The sequence below is a fragment of the Rosa chinensis genome, chromosome 2 (assembly GCF_002994745.2).
Source record: "Rosa chinensis cultivar Old Blush chromosome 2, RchiOBHm-V2, whole genome shotgun sequence".
Classification (NCBI taxonomy): Eukaryota; Viridiplantae; Streptophyta; class Magnoliopsida; order Rosales; family Rosaceae; genus Rosa; species Rosa chinensis.
In genome coordinates this window covers 76,155,672-76,170,497 of record NC_037089.1, presented here as the reverse complement: position 1 = coordinate 76,170,497, position 14,826 = coordinate 76,155,672, and the positions used below count along the sequence as shown (strand labels likewise).

Here is a 14,826-nt window from a genome sequence, read left to right as displayed (position 1 = left end):
TTGCATTGTGGCAGCGAGATTTATTGCAGCGTGGGTCACAGCGACGTGGGACGAGCAGAGCTGCACTGGAGCTATACATGAGTCTAGTGGGTGGAAGTAGAGCTTGGGCTTGGGTCAAGTCAATTTTACTGGGTTTTGAGTTGGACATCTTCTCTTTGGGTTGCCCTCTTAGGCTTGGTGTTTTGGGCTGGGGTGTTAGCCCTAGGCCTATAGTATGTTATTATTTCATTTAATTTCAATATTCCCTAATTTTAGGGCACTATGCACTTTTTGTGCACTCTAAGTGTTTCTAGATCTCCAAGAGTAGTACTGAAGAAGGATTTAAGTTTTTATGTAATCTACGTATTTTATGTCTAATTAATTAGTAGACTTATTTCCATGTTCCACTGTGGATACTACCATATCTTTTTGTCTGTCTGTAGATAGTAGCGTAAGGGTATGCAATGATAATTCTGACTTGTGATGAATGAAATTGAAACCCGGTTTGTGATTAATTATAATATATATATATATATATGTATGTATGTATGTATGTATATATATAGGGAAAAATGCACAGTCAATGTCTGAAGATTCTGAGGACTTTCAAAATGATACCTAGAATTTCAAACGTATCAATATAATACCTGGACTTATAATTTGTTGTCAACGTAGTACCTACGTCAACTTTCCGTCACGGTTATGTCAATTTTGATCACGTGCATGTGACGCACGTGAGGCTGAAAATGAAGACAAAACAGACTTTTTCACTCCATCAAACATTAAAGTGAATAAATTTAAAATTGAAAATAAAAACTGAATAAATTATTTTATTGAAAATAAAAGTTGAATAAATTTTTTTCTTTGTTCTATTAATCAAGATCGCAATCAAATACATTCTAAAAAAAAAAGAATCTCAATCCCATAAGTATCTGAACCTAGGAATTTCATGTTCAACTTCTTAGACCCATAAAAAAAAAAAAAGCAAAATAATTCCCAACAATTGTTCATGTTCTTGAACCCATTCATGTTGATCTTCTTAAACTGGACAGACCCATGAAATGGAAGATGTGGGAACAACCAAGGACCAAAAAGAATGAAAAATATTTTTTTTTTTTTGCAAAGCTTCTCTCTAGTTCGATTCACTTCTAAAACACAAAACCAAATCCAACTTGTTTCTGCAATCATTCAACCCTTTTCAACTCTCAAGTCTTCTCGATAATGTGTGAGGTGCTATTGTTTCCGATTTCATCCCGCCGACTCGGACCCGGCGAGTCATCGCTGAATCAAGAAATCCTCTGGCCCGATCTCAAGAAATCCAGCTCCATCAAGCGGTTCTTCGCCGGCGGCCGGCCTCTCTGGTCTGAAATCCTTGGATTGGACGACGATTTAGAGGCCTCTCCTCCCTCCTTCCCCTCACCCCACCAAGAGCGTCCTGAAAGTTCTTGAACTGATCATGCACAATTGTGATCTCCCAGAAAGTTCTCGTCACCGGAGGGTTGGGTGGCACCATAGGAGCATTAGTGGCATCATTGGAGGGTTAGGCGACAGCATTCGAGGCTCGGGAGATGGAGGTTTTGTAGGTTGGTATGGCTTTGGATTCATCGCTAGTTGGCTACCAAAGTAGACTAATAAAGAACCCTAAGGCCCTGGCGGCAGAGACGGCGATTAATCGGAAGCAGGTGAGGTTTTGGGTAAGAGACCTAGGTAAAACTTAGAGCATCTCCAATGGTATAGTCAATTAAAGTGTGTCAAAATTGAATTTGAAGGATGATGTGTCAATGTTATTTTTGTTCAACTTATTCTCCAATAGATATGTCAAATAATATCAATATTTTATTTGTTTTTAAAATTATTTTATCTACAAATAATTAACCTTCTTTTATCCTTTTTTTCTCTCTCCTCCTCCTGCTCGACTTCTTATCCTTCTGTTCTTCATCTCCTTCACCACTTCTCCTTCTTAATTCCTTAATTATCCTCTCCTTCTGGGTTTTGTTTTTGGTTCTTTGACGAGAAATATCAGATGCCCAGAAACATCATCAGATGCCACAATTGAATCCTTAATTTCTAAATAATTTCTCCTTCTCAACTCTCCATTTGGTTTTTTACCAGAAACATCATGCCCATTCCAAGAACAGATCCAACAACCCATGACAAATAAAGTCCTCCATATTCCAGCTCTTCATCTTCTTCCGCTTCTTTTTCAGTCAACACAATAAGCTTTATCTCAACACAAACCAACACCAACAACCCATCACCATGGTAAGAATCTTCTCCATCGATTTATTCTTGGGCTTGATCTAATTTAGTCGAATTGGTGAGCTTTTCTTTCTAAATCCATGAATTTCTGGGCAGCTGCAGTAGCTGCGTTTTGGTATGGGTTCTGATAGAAAGAAAGAGAGTGAAGAGGAAGAAGAGAAGGAGAAATGGGTGCTTCGGTTTGCAGAAAGAGAGTGAAGAGAAGAAGAGAGGGAGAGAGGAAGGAGAGAGAAACAATAAAAAAACAAAATGACAATTTCTCTGCCTCTGTCAAATTTGACAGACCAAGTCCATAGGTTATTTACACGTAGGATAAGACATATGGGTTGAAGGAATTTGATATGTCTTTTGTTACCGGTAGAGATCTCCACGTGGATTTAACACATCCATTGGAGATGGTCTTAGGGGCTGAGTGAGTGTGAAGATCTCTGAGCAAATAAAGGTTCACCAGTACTGTTCGCAACTTCGCAATTCATAGAGCGGCTTCTAATTCTTGGAGGCTAGTGAACATGAACGAAGCCCAACGGAGAACAATTGTGTAGCTGATGATGAATGAGAGAGAAAATTTTATTTTTTAATTATTTATTTATTTATTTCTGTTAATTATAAAATTCATTTTTAAGAATTAATTATTTTATTCATTTAAATTAATTATTTTTTTCATAAAAAAGTAATTTGAGGGCATATCAATCATTTACTTCTCTTTTTTGGCCTCACGTGTGTCACACGTGGTCAACTTGACAGAGCCGTGACGGAAAATTGACGTAGGTACTACGTTGACAACAAATTATAAGTACAGGTATCACATTAATATGTTTGAAAGTCCAGATATCATTTTGACAGTTCTCAGAGTCTCCAGACACTGACAGTGCATTTTTCTCATATATATATATATATATAAACATAGGTGGAGTTTACTATAACCATCAAAACAATATTTTTGTATGACACTTGCTACTTACCTAATTAATCAAAACTCAAAAGCTCTTTTAGTGGTGGCGATCGATCACAGCATCTTTAAATTTGTCTATTCCTCTTTCTAAAGTTGAAATACAATTTTGATAGTTTATAAATTTAAGAAACCAAATTGTTTTGCGAACAATAATTCAGATACTTTCCCTTTCATGCATTGCTTTATTTTATTCACAATGATCACGAATTCTTCACAGTGGAATATTTTATGGAAACATGGCATCATATATAAGAAGGGCCTGAAGCGTTTAGTTTGAGCCATACAAGTGGATACAGTGTAAGTGGATCAAGTGTCAACGCCAAAATAACACGTGGTAGGCAAACACATTATGTCCATAAACTACGGGTCCAAATTCAAAAACGAATGGGTATCATTATCAAGTTGTTCTAAATGCGTACAACTCTGTCACAATATTGGTTGGTCCTCAATGCAAGGGCTTTAATTCTAGGCCATACAATAAACTTTGCTTCTTTAAGTTACGGAATTGACCGGGTAACCACTCAAGTGACTCAACAACAAAATCATGGCTCATAACCCTCTAACCAAGCATCTCCCATAAACCTCATAAGTTAAATCATGTTTAGTGGTTTCTATTTGTCAAAACTAGTGGTTCTCTGCTTAATTATTTTGAAGCCCCGGCCCTATTTTACAATTAGCTATCTTATGGTTCCCCTTTGAAGACTTTTAGTCCAAGCTTTTCTGCATCACAAGTTTAAACTTTTTTAAGCGTTGATATTTTGGGAAAGGAAAAAAAAAAAACAAGTGAACATCTAAGAAGATAAATACAATGACATTTTTGTCATATAGTGGCATAGACGTCGACTTTTGAAATTCTAGGACAGAATTCATCTTCATGAACTGCATATATGCGAGTGTTGACATCCCAAAGCCAAGCCAAAGCATTGCTTATAAATAACTGGTTTTCTGTTCCAACTTCTTGGCCCTTACATATTTGATCATATTGAGCTTCTAAAATGTGCAGAGGTGTAGAAGAAGAGGTCATTTCAGTTAAAGCCTCAAAAGGGTTTGTTTGTTGCGAGCTTTGCAGTTCAAGAGCTTCATTATATTGCCTAGCAGATGATGCATATTTGTGTAGGAAATGCGACCAATCTGTTCACGGGGCTAATTGTTTAGCTCTCCGGCATGTTAGATGCTTGCTCTGCAAGACATGTCAGAATCTTACACAGAGATATGTGATCGGGATTTCGGTCGAGGTGAGGCTTCCAACGATTCTGACTTGGGTAGAGAGAAACCAGCTGTTGCTTATCAATTCCAATGCTAAACGAAAGTCGTTAATAACACTTAAAATGCCTATACTTTGATTTTGATATACACATCTTCTTCTTCTTTATGTTTCTTTCAGTAATTTGTGTGATTTTCTATATATCATGAGATTGTGTACTGTACGTAATTTTATAGAGAACCTGTGAAGATGGAGGATTAAAGGGGAAGTCCTAATGTCATTTTTGTAACAGTTTCAAGGGACAGGAGATTAACTATATTTCTGTACAATCCCCATACACCTGTTAAACATATATTCTAAATTTCTATTGTATCATAGTGATAAGTGTAAGCATAGTGATCAAGAGGCCACCCAAAAGAAAGAAATAAAAAATGCCGACCAAATTAAATTTGCAACAAAATTATAGCCAGAGCCCAGAGAAGATTACGAAGGTTGGTTCAAATTCATCATCATCATCATCATCATCATCGATTGAAAAAAAAAGGACGGTTCAAATTAGTGGTGATAAATCCTACCATAAAACATGATACGGCAAATTTATAACTTTAAATTATACGCATATAATGCGGCAAGTAGTAAAAAAATGGTTCAAAAATACAAATATATGAAGCACTATTTTTATAAGAAAATAACTAATAATCTACTCTCAACACTTGTTTTTGCTTTATATATATCAATTATGAAAAGTGACAAAACATGAAGAAAATGATATGACAATCAAGTATAATGGAATCAAGCACTTGAATTATAATATGCCATACTGAAGTTTTTTTTTTTTTTAATATATGCATACTAAAATTTTATACACGTATGTATAATATATATGTGTTTTAACTAACTGTGATTTTTTTTTTCAACTTTTAAATATTTTTACTTTGTATAAAACAGATACGCACATAAAATGTGTATAAAAATGTTGAACTCAATAATATGCGAAAAAAAACCTAGCCTACAATTACAATAGGCCGTACCAAATTTTTTTTTCCATTAGACACGTACTAAAGTTTTATAAGCATACAATACATGTACTAACTAACTATGATCATGCGTAACTTATCATATATTGTTTTGAAGCTTCTGCTGAGAGGAACAAGGCCACCACATCCACCAACTGGAACTCATGTGAGATAACTTGAAGATCAGTCAGTGTATGCAATAGATTGATGTAGGTGTAAAGCAGTCGAAAGGAAAAGGTACATAAGCTTGAATTCTCTTGACCACTTACGTAGGAACAACATTTGAGTATTTGTAAATAAATTATCGGAAGTTCTACGTAGCAATTGTGCTAGTATTGGCAACGTACGTTAAGAGATTGCACGATGTTATTGAAAATTGAAATTGTAGGGACAACATTAAGGACTAGCCCAAATGCCGGGGACCAAACAGGCAATTTGGCCTAAAATTTGAAGAAAGGTCTCTCTGTTTTTTTGTTTTTCCTCGTAATAAACAAATTGATCGAAGAGTAACTGTATGGCATATATATATATACTGCGCGCTTTTATGGCATTTACTGATTCGAGGCTTTTTCTGTATGCATACTTTGTATGCATGAAAAAGCATTGAACAGCTTTTATTTCCGTATGCATGATCATGCAACTTGGCAGTCATCCCAGTACTACAGAAAACATGATTCTTCCACCTGGTGGACTCTACCTTTATCCAAACAATCAGGCCTTGTCTTGCAGCTAAAGGAAGGGAGATCGATAGAGATTTAGTATGACTTATTTAGATAATCAGAAGCTCCTTCTCACAAGAGGATCGTAATCATATTCTTCACCGGATTTTACGAATCTTCCCTTGACTCGTTTTCTGGTATCAGCTCTAGCCTTTCTAGAGGCATACCTTATTTGTTTACCAAACCTACACACCAAGAACACAAAAGTTTGAAGCAAGGAAATTTGAAGTCTAGCTACTTTTTGGTACCGAACATATTATAACCCTCTAAACCTAAATAGTTCATCCATTCAACCCTAGAATGATATCATTTTGGCCATAAGCAAAATATCTGCACCAAATATTAACAACCAGAAGATGCAACATTGTAAATTTAGGGTGTTAGTGTAGAGACATACGTGCGAGTTTTTTTTTTTTCCTCATATCTCATCTTAGCTTTGTCCCTTGCTCGTGGACTGCTGGTCTCCAAAGTAGAGTCCCAAGGTTCTGCTGATAGAAAGACGGGTGACAATCCGCAATCTTGATAATCTGGATGAGTTGTATCTCTTGTGATGCTGGATAGTGATAGAGATATGCTTGAATGAACTTGACCAGTAGGATTAATTAATCCCTCCAGATTGATGTTTCTGCTGCAACTAGGATTCATGAGCAGGCTGCAGTTTACAGTGCTACCAGCATTCATCACTGGGGGCATCACACTATCTGACACACAGGATGAGTGAAATCCTACGGTACACTCTTGTTGTCTTGATGGTGATGCCTGTAAACAATCACACAAGGGTCATGTAAAAAAGGATGATAATTAATTTGATGAGATCGAGAATCTGAAAGAAGACAAAGGTATGATCGAGAGGACCTGTTGTATAGCATTGTCACTGTGAGGACCATTAGACTCGGTGACTGATAAGTTTTTCTGGTCCATTAATAGACAGTCCAACTCTCCATCCTCAAAGGAGTATCTGGAAGGACCTTGTGAGCAGCTAAATAGCTCATCGTCATTTTCAACGTCTAGTGGAACATCATCCATGTTGAGACCTTCACATAGATCATTGCCATCCTGAATTCCTAGATCTTTAAAATTTGAAGAACCCTGTAGCTAGCATATTAAGGAACAACAATGCATGCATCAATCAGGCCTAGCTAATGAAGCAAAAGCATACTAGCTAGTATGAAATTTTACCTTTGGCATCTGGCTCGACTCCTGAGGCAAGAATGGTGCTTGATCTTTGCATTGTGGCTGGATGCAGTTCGGATTTGATGGAATCATAGCAGATGGGGCCATCCACGGCTCAAACTTGGGAGTACAATTAGACTCTGCTAGTACTTCATTCAACTTGCCAGCACTCACTACCCCAAACGAAGATGCGTCACTATCTCTACGCTCCAAACAGTTACTAATGCAATTATTCTCATTCTTTGGCATCACCGAACCCCCAAGTGACTCCCAAGCACTGCCACCAAAACCACCAGAAGCTGAACCCCCTTCAAGGACCGCAGACCAAATTCTCGAAATCTCAGACAACGACGGACAGCCCGTATAGCAACTTATTGCTTGGTTACGGTGCCCCATTCCTGTAACCCCATTATTGTGATTCCACTCACAACTTTGGCACAAGGACATGTTCTCATCCAGGCATCGAACTGTTGCAGGCTGATCATTGCACTTATCACATAGAAACCAACGTGAGTGCCTTCGCGCTAACGCATTGGCTGAGTGTACAGATCCATCACAGTTTAAGCAAAGGCGAGCCATATCTGCTCTGCAGTAAATAAGTGCACTCGCCCGCCAACATAATTCACATGGCCTCATAGTCAATATTTAATTTCTTTTCTAGTGCTCCTCTAACCTAGTCACTAGGTACTAATTAATTAGTACTTATTAAATTTTAATGCTCCTAATCAACTGATAATCTAACTTCTGACTGATAGATGATAAAGAAAATTAACAAAACTGGCCGATAGTTGATAAAGAAAATAAACAAAACTGACTGATAGTTCATGGCGGGAATTCTTCGGCTTTATCGTGTTAATCTTCCTCCAACCACCACAAACTTTCTGATCCAAGTCATCCAACATCACCAATTTAGAACAACAAGGAAAAAGAAGAGCAATATCAGCATTTCAGATCAATCAGCAAAATCCCATTTACACATACATTAAGTGGTCATACAGCTTCAAACCAAATCAAGAGTCAGCAAGGCATACAGGTTCTGGCTTGGCTAGTAACTTTTGGCCTTTATCCAAATGACTCATTAAAATGTTGAATAAACATACTAATTACTAAACCCTAACAAGAGACCTTTAGGTTTTTAATCGACTATTTAAAACAAAATTCAGAGAGAGGCAAAAGCAGTAGAAAATCCAGTTTTATATATACCCATAAATTCGAATAAAGATCTGATAGCAGTGAGAATTACACTTACCACCTACCGAATTCCCGCCAATTTACTTGAAAGTAAAATCAGCCAAGATCAAGAAACATAGAATCCATTATCGAGTTGGTGAAATGGTAAATGATTTGACCGGAGAGGGCAATTATTTTGCCAGAAACCAAGAGGGAGCGAGGGAGAGATATGAAGTTGCAGTAAGAACTCGAAGTGGCTACATGTGCGTTTTACGCACGAGTCACTCCCTAAGGTAGGGCACCTGGTTATTTATTCACCGTTTACCCTAGGTTTTCTGAGTGTTCGCCACGTGGCAAGATGGATTTTGATATGGTCAGCTTTCTTACTGCCTATTAGCCTTAGCTGGCCCTGGGTGGCAATGGAGGTAAATAAATGGAACAATGAGGTTTCTGCGGAGTTCAGTCACCGGCGGATTGCTAGGTCAGTGTAGCTCCGCATACAAAGTTCACAGTTGACAGCAATTTCTGCTTAATTAGCTATCGACTTTGTGGTGAAGAGTGGCTGATGTGGAGCTTTCAAACTAATTTTTCATATTTTTATGGCATTTTTACTTGGATGCATGCTCTATTTCCGGCCATATCATGAGAAAAAACAACATGCTTTATTTTCGTAATCTAATACTTTTAGAAAACTCCGTACATTTAATCTCAAATACAAAAGGATATAAGAAAAAGAAACAAAAAATTCTCGTATATCTTATCTAAAAAATAAAAAACAACAAGAAAAAAAACAGACTCCGTACATTTGTTCTTGGACCGAAATTTACCTTTTAGAAATAAACATCTCATTCCTCTCATCTTCTCCCTCTATATTTTTTGCAATATTTTAAAAGAAAGAGGATTGTCCTGTAACACTTGTACCAATTCATTATGTCTGTTTTAATCACAAGACTCCGTACATATCATCTCAAATTCAAAAAGAAGAACAGAAAAACAAAACAACGACTCCCGTACATTTCCTCTCAAAACAAATTAAAGAAAAAACTCCGTACATTTATTCTTCGACCCAAGTTACCTTTTAGAAGTAAACATCTCATTCCTATCATCTTCTCCCTCTATTTTCTTAGCAATATTTTGTTTGATCAAGAAGAATTTCATTAATAATGAATTACTTACAACGAGTTTCGGACAATATCTCTAACACAAAAATGACCACTAGACTTCACACTGGAACTCTATAATGACTAACACTACAACTTAATGGCAAAGACAACAAGCGCCTGAGCATTTACATCTCACCTCTTATCCAGCCAAGAAGAACACTAAAACTAGACAACTCACTTGTGTTGACACTAACTCGCCACCTAGAGTCCACCTGACCAGCTTTGATCGACTAAGCCAACACTCGTTGTGACCTAAATCTAACCAAAAGGGTTGCCGAACATTCAGACCTAGGACTAAAGTAAACCTAACATCGTCACCACCCTATTGTCAACACCGTCCACCCACAACTGCACCAAGTCACTATTGCCTCCGACCCAAAACCAGACAGGAACGACCCTCTAGAAGGCCAATAATGCTCGTCTGTGCATAGGCAGACATTTTCGCTGGCCCAAAACCATAAAGGAAAGTCCCACTAGAAGGCGGAAGCGAAGATTGTCTCTGTCACAACTTGTAGTGTCTTATTTTCAACAAGAAAATGAAAAATAAAACAAAACCCTAAAGCACTAGTAACAGCCAAGCCCGCCACCATGGCAAACCCGAACCAGTCGCACCGCCCCACCCACCCCGATCACCACCTATCAACCCCCCTGTTGCCATCCAAGTAAAACCTGGATTGTGTGCTCAACCATCCACCAAACAAAAGGAACCAACAACAAAACAAATAAAAATAAAGACTAAAAGCCCACCAGCCAGGGCCCAAAGCCATAGACCCAGCCCAACAACCTCCATCCTCCCAAACCTCCAGATTGATCGTTGAGAGCCAAACCCACCGTCGTCGGATCTGTGGCAGCACCACCAATGAAGCATTGCGCAACAGCGAACGACTACCTCCGACTGACATCGATGGTGAGACCACTAGACCAACCAAATCCATTTTGGATCCGTGTTGTTCAACAGATCGGAAATTCCACCACTGGTCAGATCACTGATACTCCCTCACCAACACTAGGGAAAAATCACTACCCATGGCCGCTCCGGTGACCCCAGATCCCTCCTCCAGCCATCAGCCCCCCAACGCATCCGATCCGTCAAGCCTGAAATTGACCGCGTAAACATCCATCTCCAGCAACGCCTACGCTAAGGAGTCCTAGCGTTGGTCCCTTAGATCGTCACAGGCCCATCCGACGACGACGCCCCAAGGACGCTCCGCCGGACGGAGCATACAGCTATTACCCCAATTTCTTAGCAATATTGTGAGCATTTTATTTTATTTATTTATTTATTTATTTGATCTAGAAAAGAAAAAAGAATATTTGTCTCGTAATACTTGTGCTAATCAATTATTTCTCCGTTGTATCAATTTCATTTGTGTTAAGCGTTAAGGGTTTGACGAAATTGATGAATATGATTTTTTTGTCTAGCATATATTTGTCGATTAAGGTGAGGAAAAACGAGTACAAGGAGTCCAGCCAAACCACCCAGATCAGCTTCTTTCATCAAGCAACATAGTCTATATATCCCGAGTATTTAGATTTAGGGTGTGGCTATTGCCACCCTACCATTTTCTTTGTTCACCCTACAAATATTTGAATTATTGAAAAACTATATTACCCAAATGCAAAATGACTAATAAGTACACTGCTTTTCTAAAATTAAAATATTTAAGGAAAACTAAATACATAACTAATTAAATACAAAACTACTTAATTTCTCTTTTGATAACATTAATCTTCATCTTCTCCATCCAAAATTCAATTTATTACAATTTTCTTTTTTATCTTTTTGTTGCGTCCTCATCGTTAATTCGTTATTCAATTCACAAAACCATTAGTGTTAATTTCATCAAAATCTTTATAATACCTTTATAAATACCGAAAGTAAAAAATTTAAAAAGAAAAAAAATTAATCTTTTTTTCATTGCTCATAGTAGCACTTACTAATTTTTTAATGGGCAATGATATAGGGCCTCAATGAGGCATGAGATTTATGGCCTTAAATCCTAGGTGTCATGCCATGTAAGCAAATACTAATTTTATTTTCAATTTCACATAATATATCTTGCCACATCATACTATTGCAACACCAACTTTACCCTTTTATATTTCCTTTTAGATGTTAGAGGTGAATCAATTACATTAATGAATTTAATTAGGTGACGAAAAAAAATCAGATATGTTGAAGGAAAACCTAATTTGTGTTTAGCCCAAACTCTAGGTTACTTGACCTAGTGGTAATATGATTTAATTAGAAGGATCTAGAATCCTAATCAATGTAGAATTACTTTCCTTGTATGATTGAGATTCTATGCATTGTAATCCTCTATATAAAGAGGCCCCTATTATCAATGAGAATACACAGTAAATTCCTCTCAAATTCAGTTTCTCTACAACACGTTATCAGCACGAGCCCTAACCCTGAAATCCTAAATTCGTAGCCTTCAAATCCCAGAAACCACCGCCGCCCACCTTGAAGATCTCAACTCCAGGAGTCCAGAACCGGCGGCCCCGCCCCCAGAACCGGCCGGAAAATATCCGAACCGGCCACCGGAAATATCTTTACCCTCCCTGCCCGGTTCGAAGCTTTCCTCCCTGCCAACCGCTACCAAACTTCACCGAAACCTGCAACCAGACCCCAGATCACCGGAGCCGAAAAATATCAACCGGAACCGGCCTAGAACCGTTTGAACCGGCCACCGGAAAAGACTACTACCGAACCAGCAGAAAGAAAAAAAAGGAAGGCAGCAGATAAGCCCAGCCCTGCGTCCGACCCAAAACCTCACAGCCCAAGTCCGCCTGCAGCCCAAGCCCGCCAGCAGGCCCAGCGAAGCCCACTTGCAAACCAAGCCGCAGAGCCGCAAGCCACCGAGCCGCAAGCCGCAAGCCGCCAAGAAACCTGCCACGCAGGCATCCAGTCAGCAGCCACGTCAGCGTCGGACTGCCACGTCAGCACTCGGTCAACTACCGGTCAACACTTTTCCGTTGACTTTCCGGCCGACTTCCGGCCAATTTCTGGCCACTTTTCTGCAGTTTTCCGGCCACTTTTTCCGGTCAGCTACAGTACTTCCGGTGACGACTTTTCCGACCATTTGTTTAAGGTAATTTTTCTAAAAGTTCCCGTTTTTGTGAAGTTTTTAATTTCTTCTTCTTTTGTCGGGGACTTCCAAAATCCCTTCTTCTACCCCCCTTTCTCTACATAGGGGAGACCAAAAGCTGAACTGTGGGGGTTCGCGCTCACTCCAAGCTTGGAGCTTGTAGAGTCCTCCAAACTTAGAGTTTGTTGAGAAGAAAACGATCGACCATATACATCGTTATTTCGATCTAATCCAAAACCCCTCTTGGAATCGGATTTTCTTGGAAGCGACTACGCTCAGAAAATTCCTAATTTCTTGGAAGCAACTACGCTCAGAAATTTAATAGTTTTTCGTGGTAGCCTTTTTCGCTCCGAAACTAACCCTAATCTTGTGTTGTTTTTCAGGATGAGTTACCTGAACAAGTTGAGCTTTGTCCCACTCGAGACAACTGGCGCAGGATACCATAGGTGGGTCCGAGATGTGCGCCAACATCTTAAGGCTGATGGAATTCTGGAAACCATCCAAGAGCCTGGTCAGAACGTGCTCTCAATCGAGCAAGCTACTGCTTTTGAAGCAAAACAAGCTAAGGCTATAATTCTCATGACAAGGCACATGAATGACGCGCTCCAAAATGAATACCTCAATGAGGAAGACCCAAGAAAGCTATGGGTAGAACTAGAGCAGCGATTTGGCAACGTTCGTGACTCCCTGCTTCCTGATTTAGAAGTGCGATGGCATAGCCTCCGCTTTTGTGATTTCAAGTCTGTGCTTGATTATAACTCGGAAGCTCTTCGTATCAAGTCTCTGATGGAGTATTGTGGCCAAGCCATAACTGATACGATGTTGATCGAGAAGACTCTCTCTACCTTCCCTATCTCTGCATTGATGATTTCAAAGAATTATCGGATTGATGTAAATGCAGGACGTATCACAAGGTTTCATGAGCTCATTGGCGCCATGAACGTAGCTGAAAAGCACGATAATATCCTTGTGAAGAACTATAATGCTAGACCCGTGGGAACTAAGCCTATTCCGGAGTCTAACTATAGTCGCGCCCTCAATGGAGGACGCAAGGAGCGAAACCCTAAGGATAGGGACAATTCTGGACGTTCTGGTCCATATATTCGCCCTAAAGAGGAAGGAAATTGCCAAGAGAGGCGTGCACTGAACCGTAGAGGTCAACGTGTAAAGAGAGAGAGAGGCGGAGCCTCCGACCATGGTGGTAACGCCACCAAAAGGATAGGTCGTTCAAATCGCGCCCCAATGGCTCCTCGATCAAGGGAGCCTGACTATAATGATGTTTGTTTTTGATGTGGATCAACTGAACATTGGGCCAAAACATGTACCGCACCCCAGAATGTTGCAAATGCATACAAGACGTATCGTGAAGCAAGGGAAGCAAATTACATGGCACAAGAAGATCAAGATGGTGATCTAGATCTAAGGGTGGAAGACTACAAGGATCAAGACCCAGAAACTGGCGATTTTGATTAAGTCTTTTTATTTTCCAAGAGATGTAGGCGATTGCCATATTTCTTTTTATTGGATTAGATTTTCTATGATCATAGAAACAATGATGTATTTAATTGGCTTATGAATAAAATTTCGAGTTCTTTTCATTATGACTCAATTTTGATTATGAGCATATGACTTTGTGACTACGATGGGGCGAGCCATCAGTATTAATTCAAGGACATGGAATAGCCCAAGTTCCACTTGCCAAATGGCACCTTGATTACAATTGTCACAGAAACTCTCTACGCTCTTAGGGCAAATAGTACCCTATGAATAGCCAACGAATTCCATGCGAAAATGCATGTAGAGAACGGGAATGAGTTCCTTTGCATTACCTCTAATGATTGCGAACAAAGACGCATCTTAGAGACGTTTATGTGTCTCTCTAGTGGACTTTATGTCACTATTCGAGCTATTAAATCCAATAAACTTATGAAAGAAGATCTCTTGGATTTAGACACATATTGGCTTTGTCACGACAGGATAGATCATCCTAGTCATGATACGATGATCCGTCTATAAAAGACTTCACATGGACATCATTTCTTTTGAGCAAAATGAAGCAAGATGACGCCATAAAAGGCGCCAACCATGGGCATAACGCC

At 39.1% G+C, this 14,826-nt stretch overlaps 1 protein-coding gene and 1 long non-coding RNA gene across 5 annotated transcripts; one reads left to right on the top strand and one right to left on the bottom strand.

Annotated features, from left to right (window-relative positions):
• Positions 1 to 3,971: 3,971 nt before the first annotated feature.
• On the top strand, positions 3,972 to 5,920 carry LOC112183456. The gene is made up of 2 exons (XR_002929901.2): positions 3,972 to 4,425; positions 5,529 to 5,920. It is a non-coding gene; the product is annotated as an uncharacterized LOC112183456 (long non-coding RNA).
• Positions 5,758 to 8,765, bottom strand: LOC112183455 (putative zinc finger protein CONSTANS-LIKE 11). Of its 4 annotated transcripts, none has more exons than XM_024321838.2 (5): positions 8,552 to 8,765; positions 7,309 to 8,183; positions 6,985 to 7,224; positions 6,527 to 6,888; positions 5,758 to 6,314 (listed from the first exon to the last, which is right to left on the bottom strand). In XM_024321838.2, exons 2-5 carry the CDS (start codon positions 7,936 to 7,938, stop codon positions 6,188 to 6,190), a joined length of 1,359 nt encoding a protein of 452 aa, XP_024177606.1. In that variant the 5' UTR covers positions 7,939 to 8,183; positions 8,552 to 8,765; the 3' UTR covers positions 5,758 to 6,187. The 4 variants fall into 4 exon arrangements, with proteins under 4 accessions (XP_024177606.1, XP_040369734.1, XP_040369735.1 ...); XM_040513800.1 differs by having other exon boundaries at positions 6,985 to 7,218; XM_040513801.1 differs by having other exon boundaries at positions 6,985 to 7,185.
• Positions 8,766 to 14,826: the final 6,061 nt, after the last annotated feature.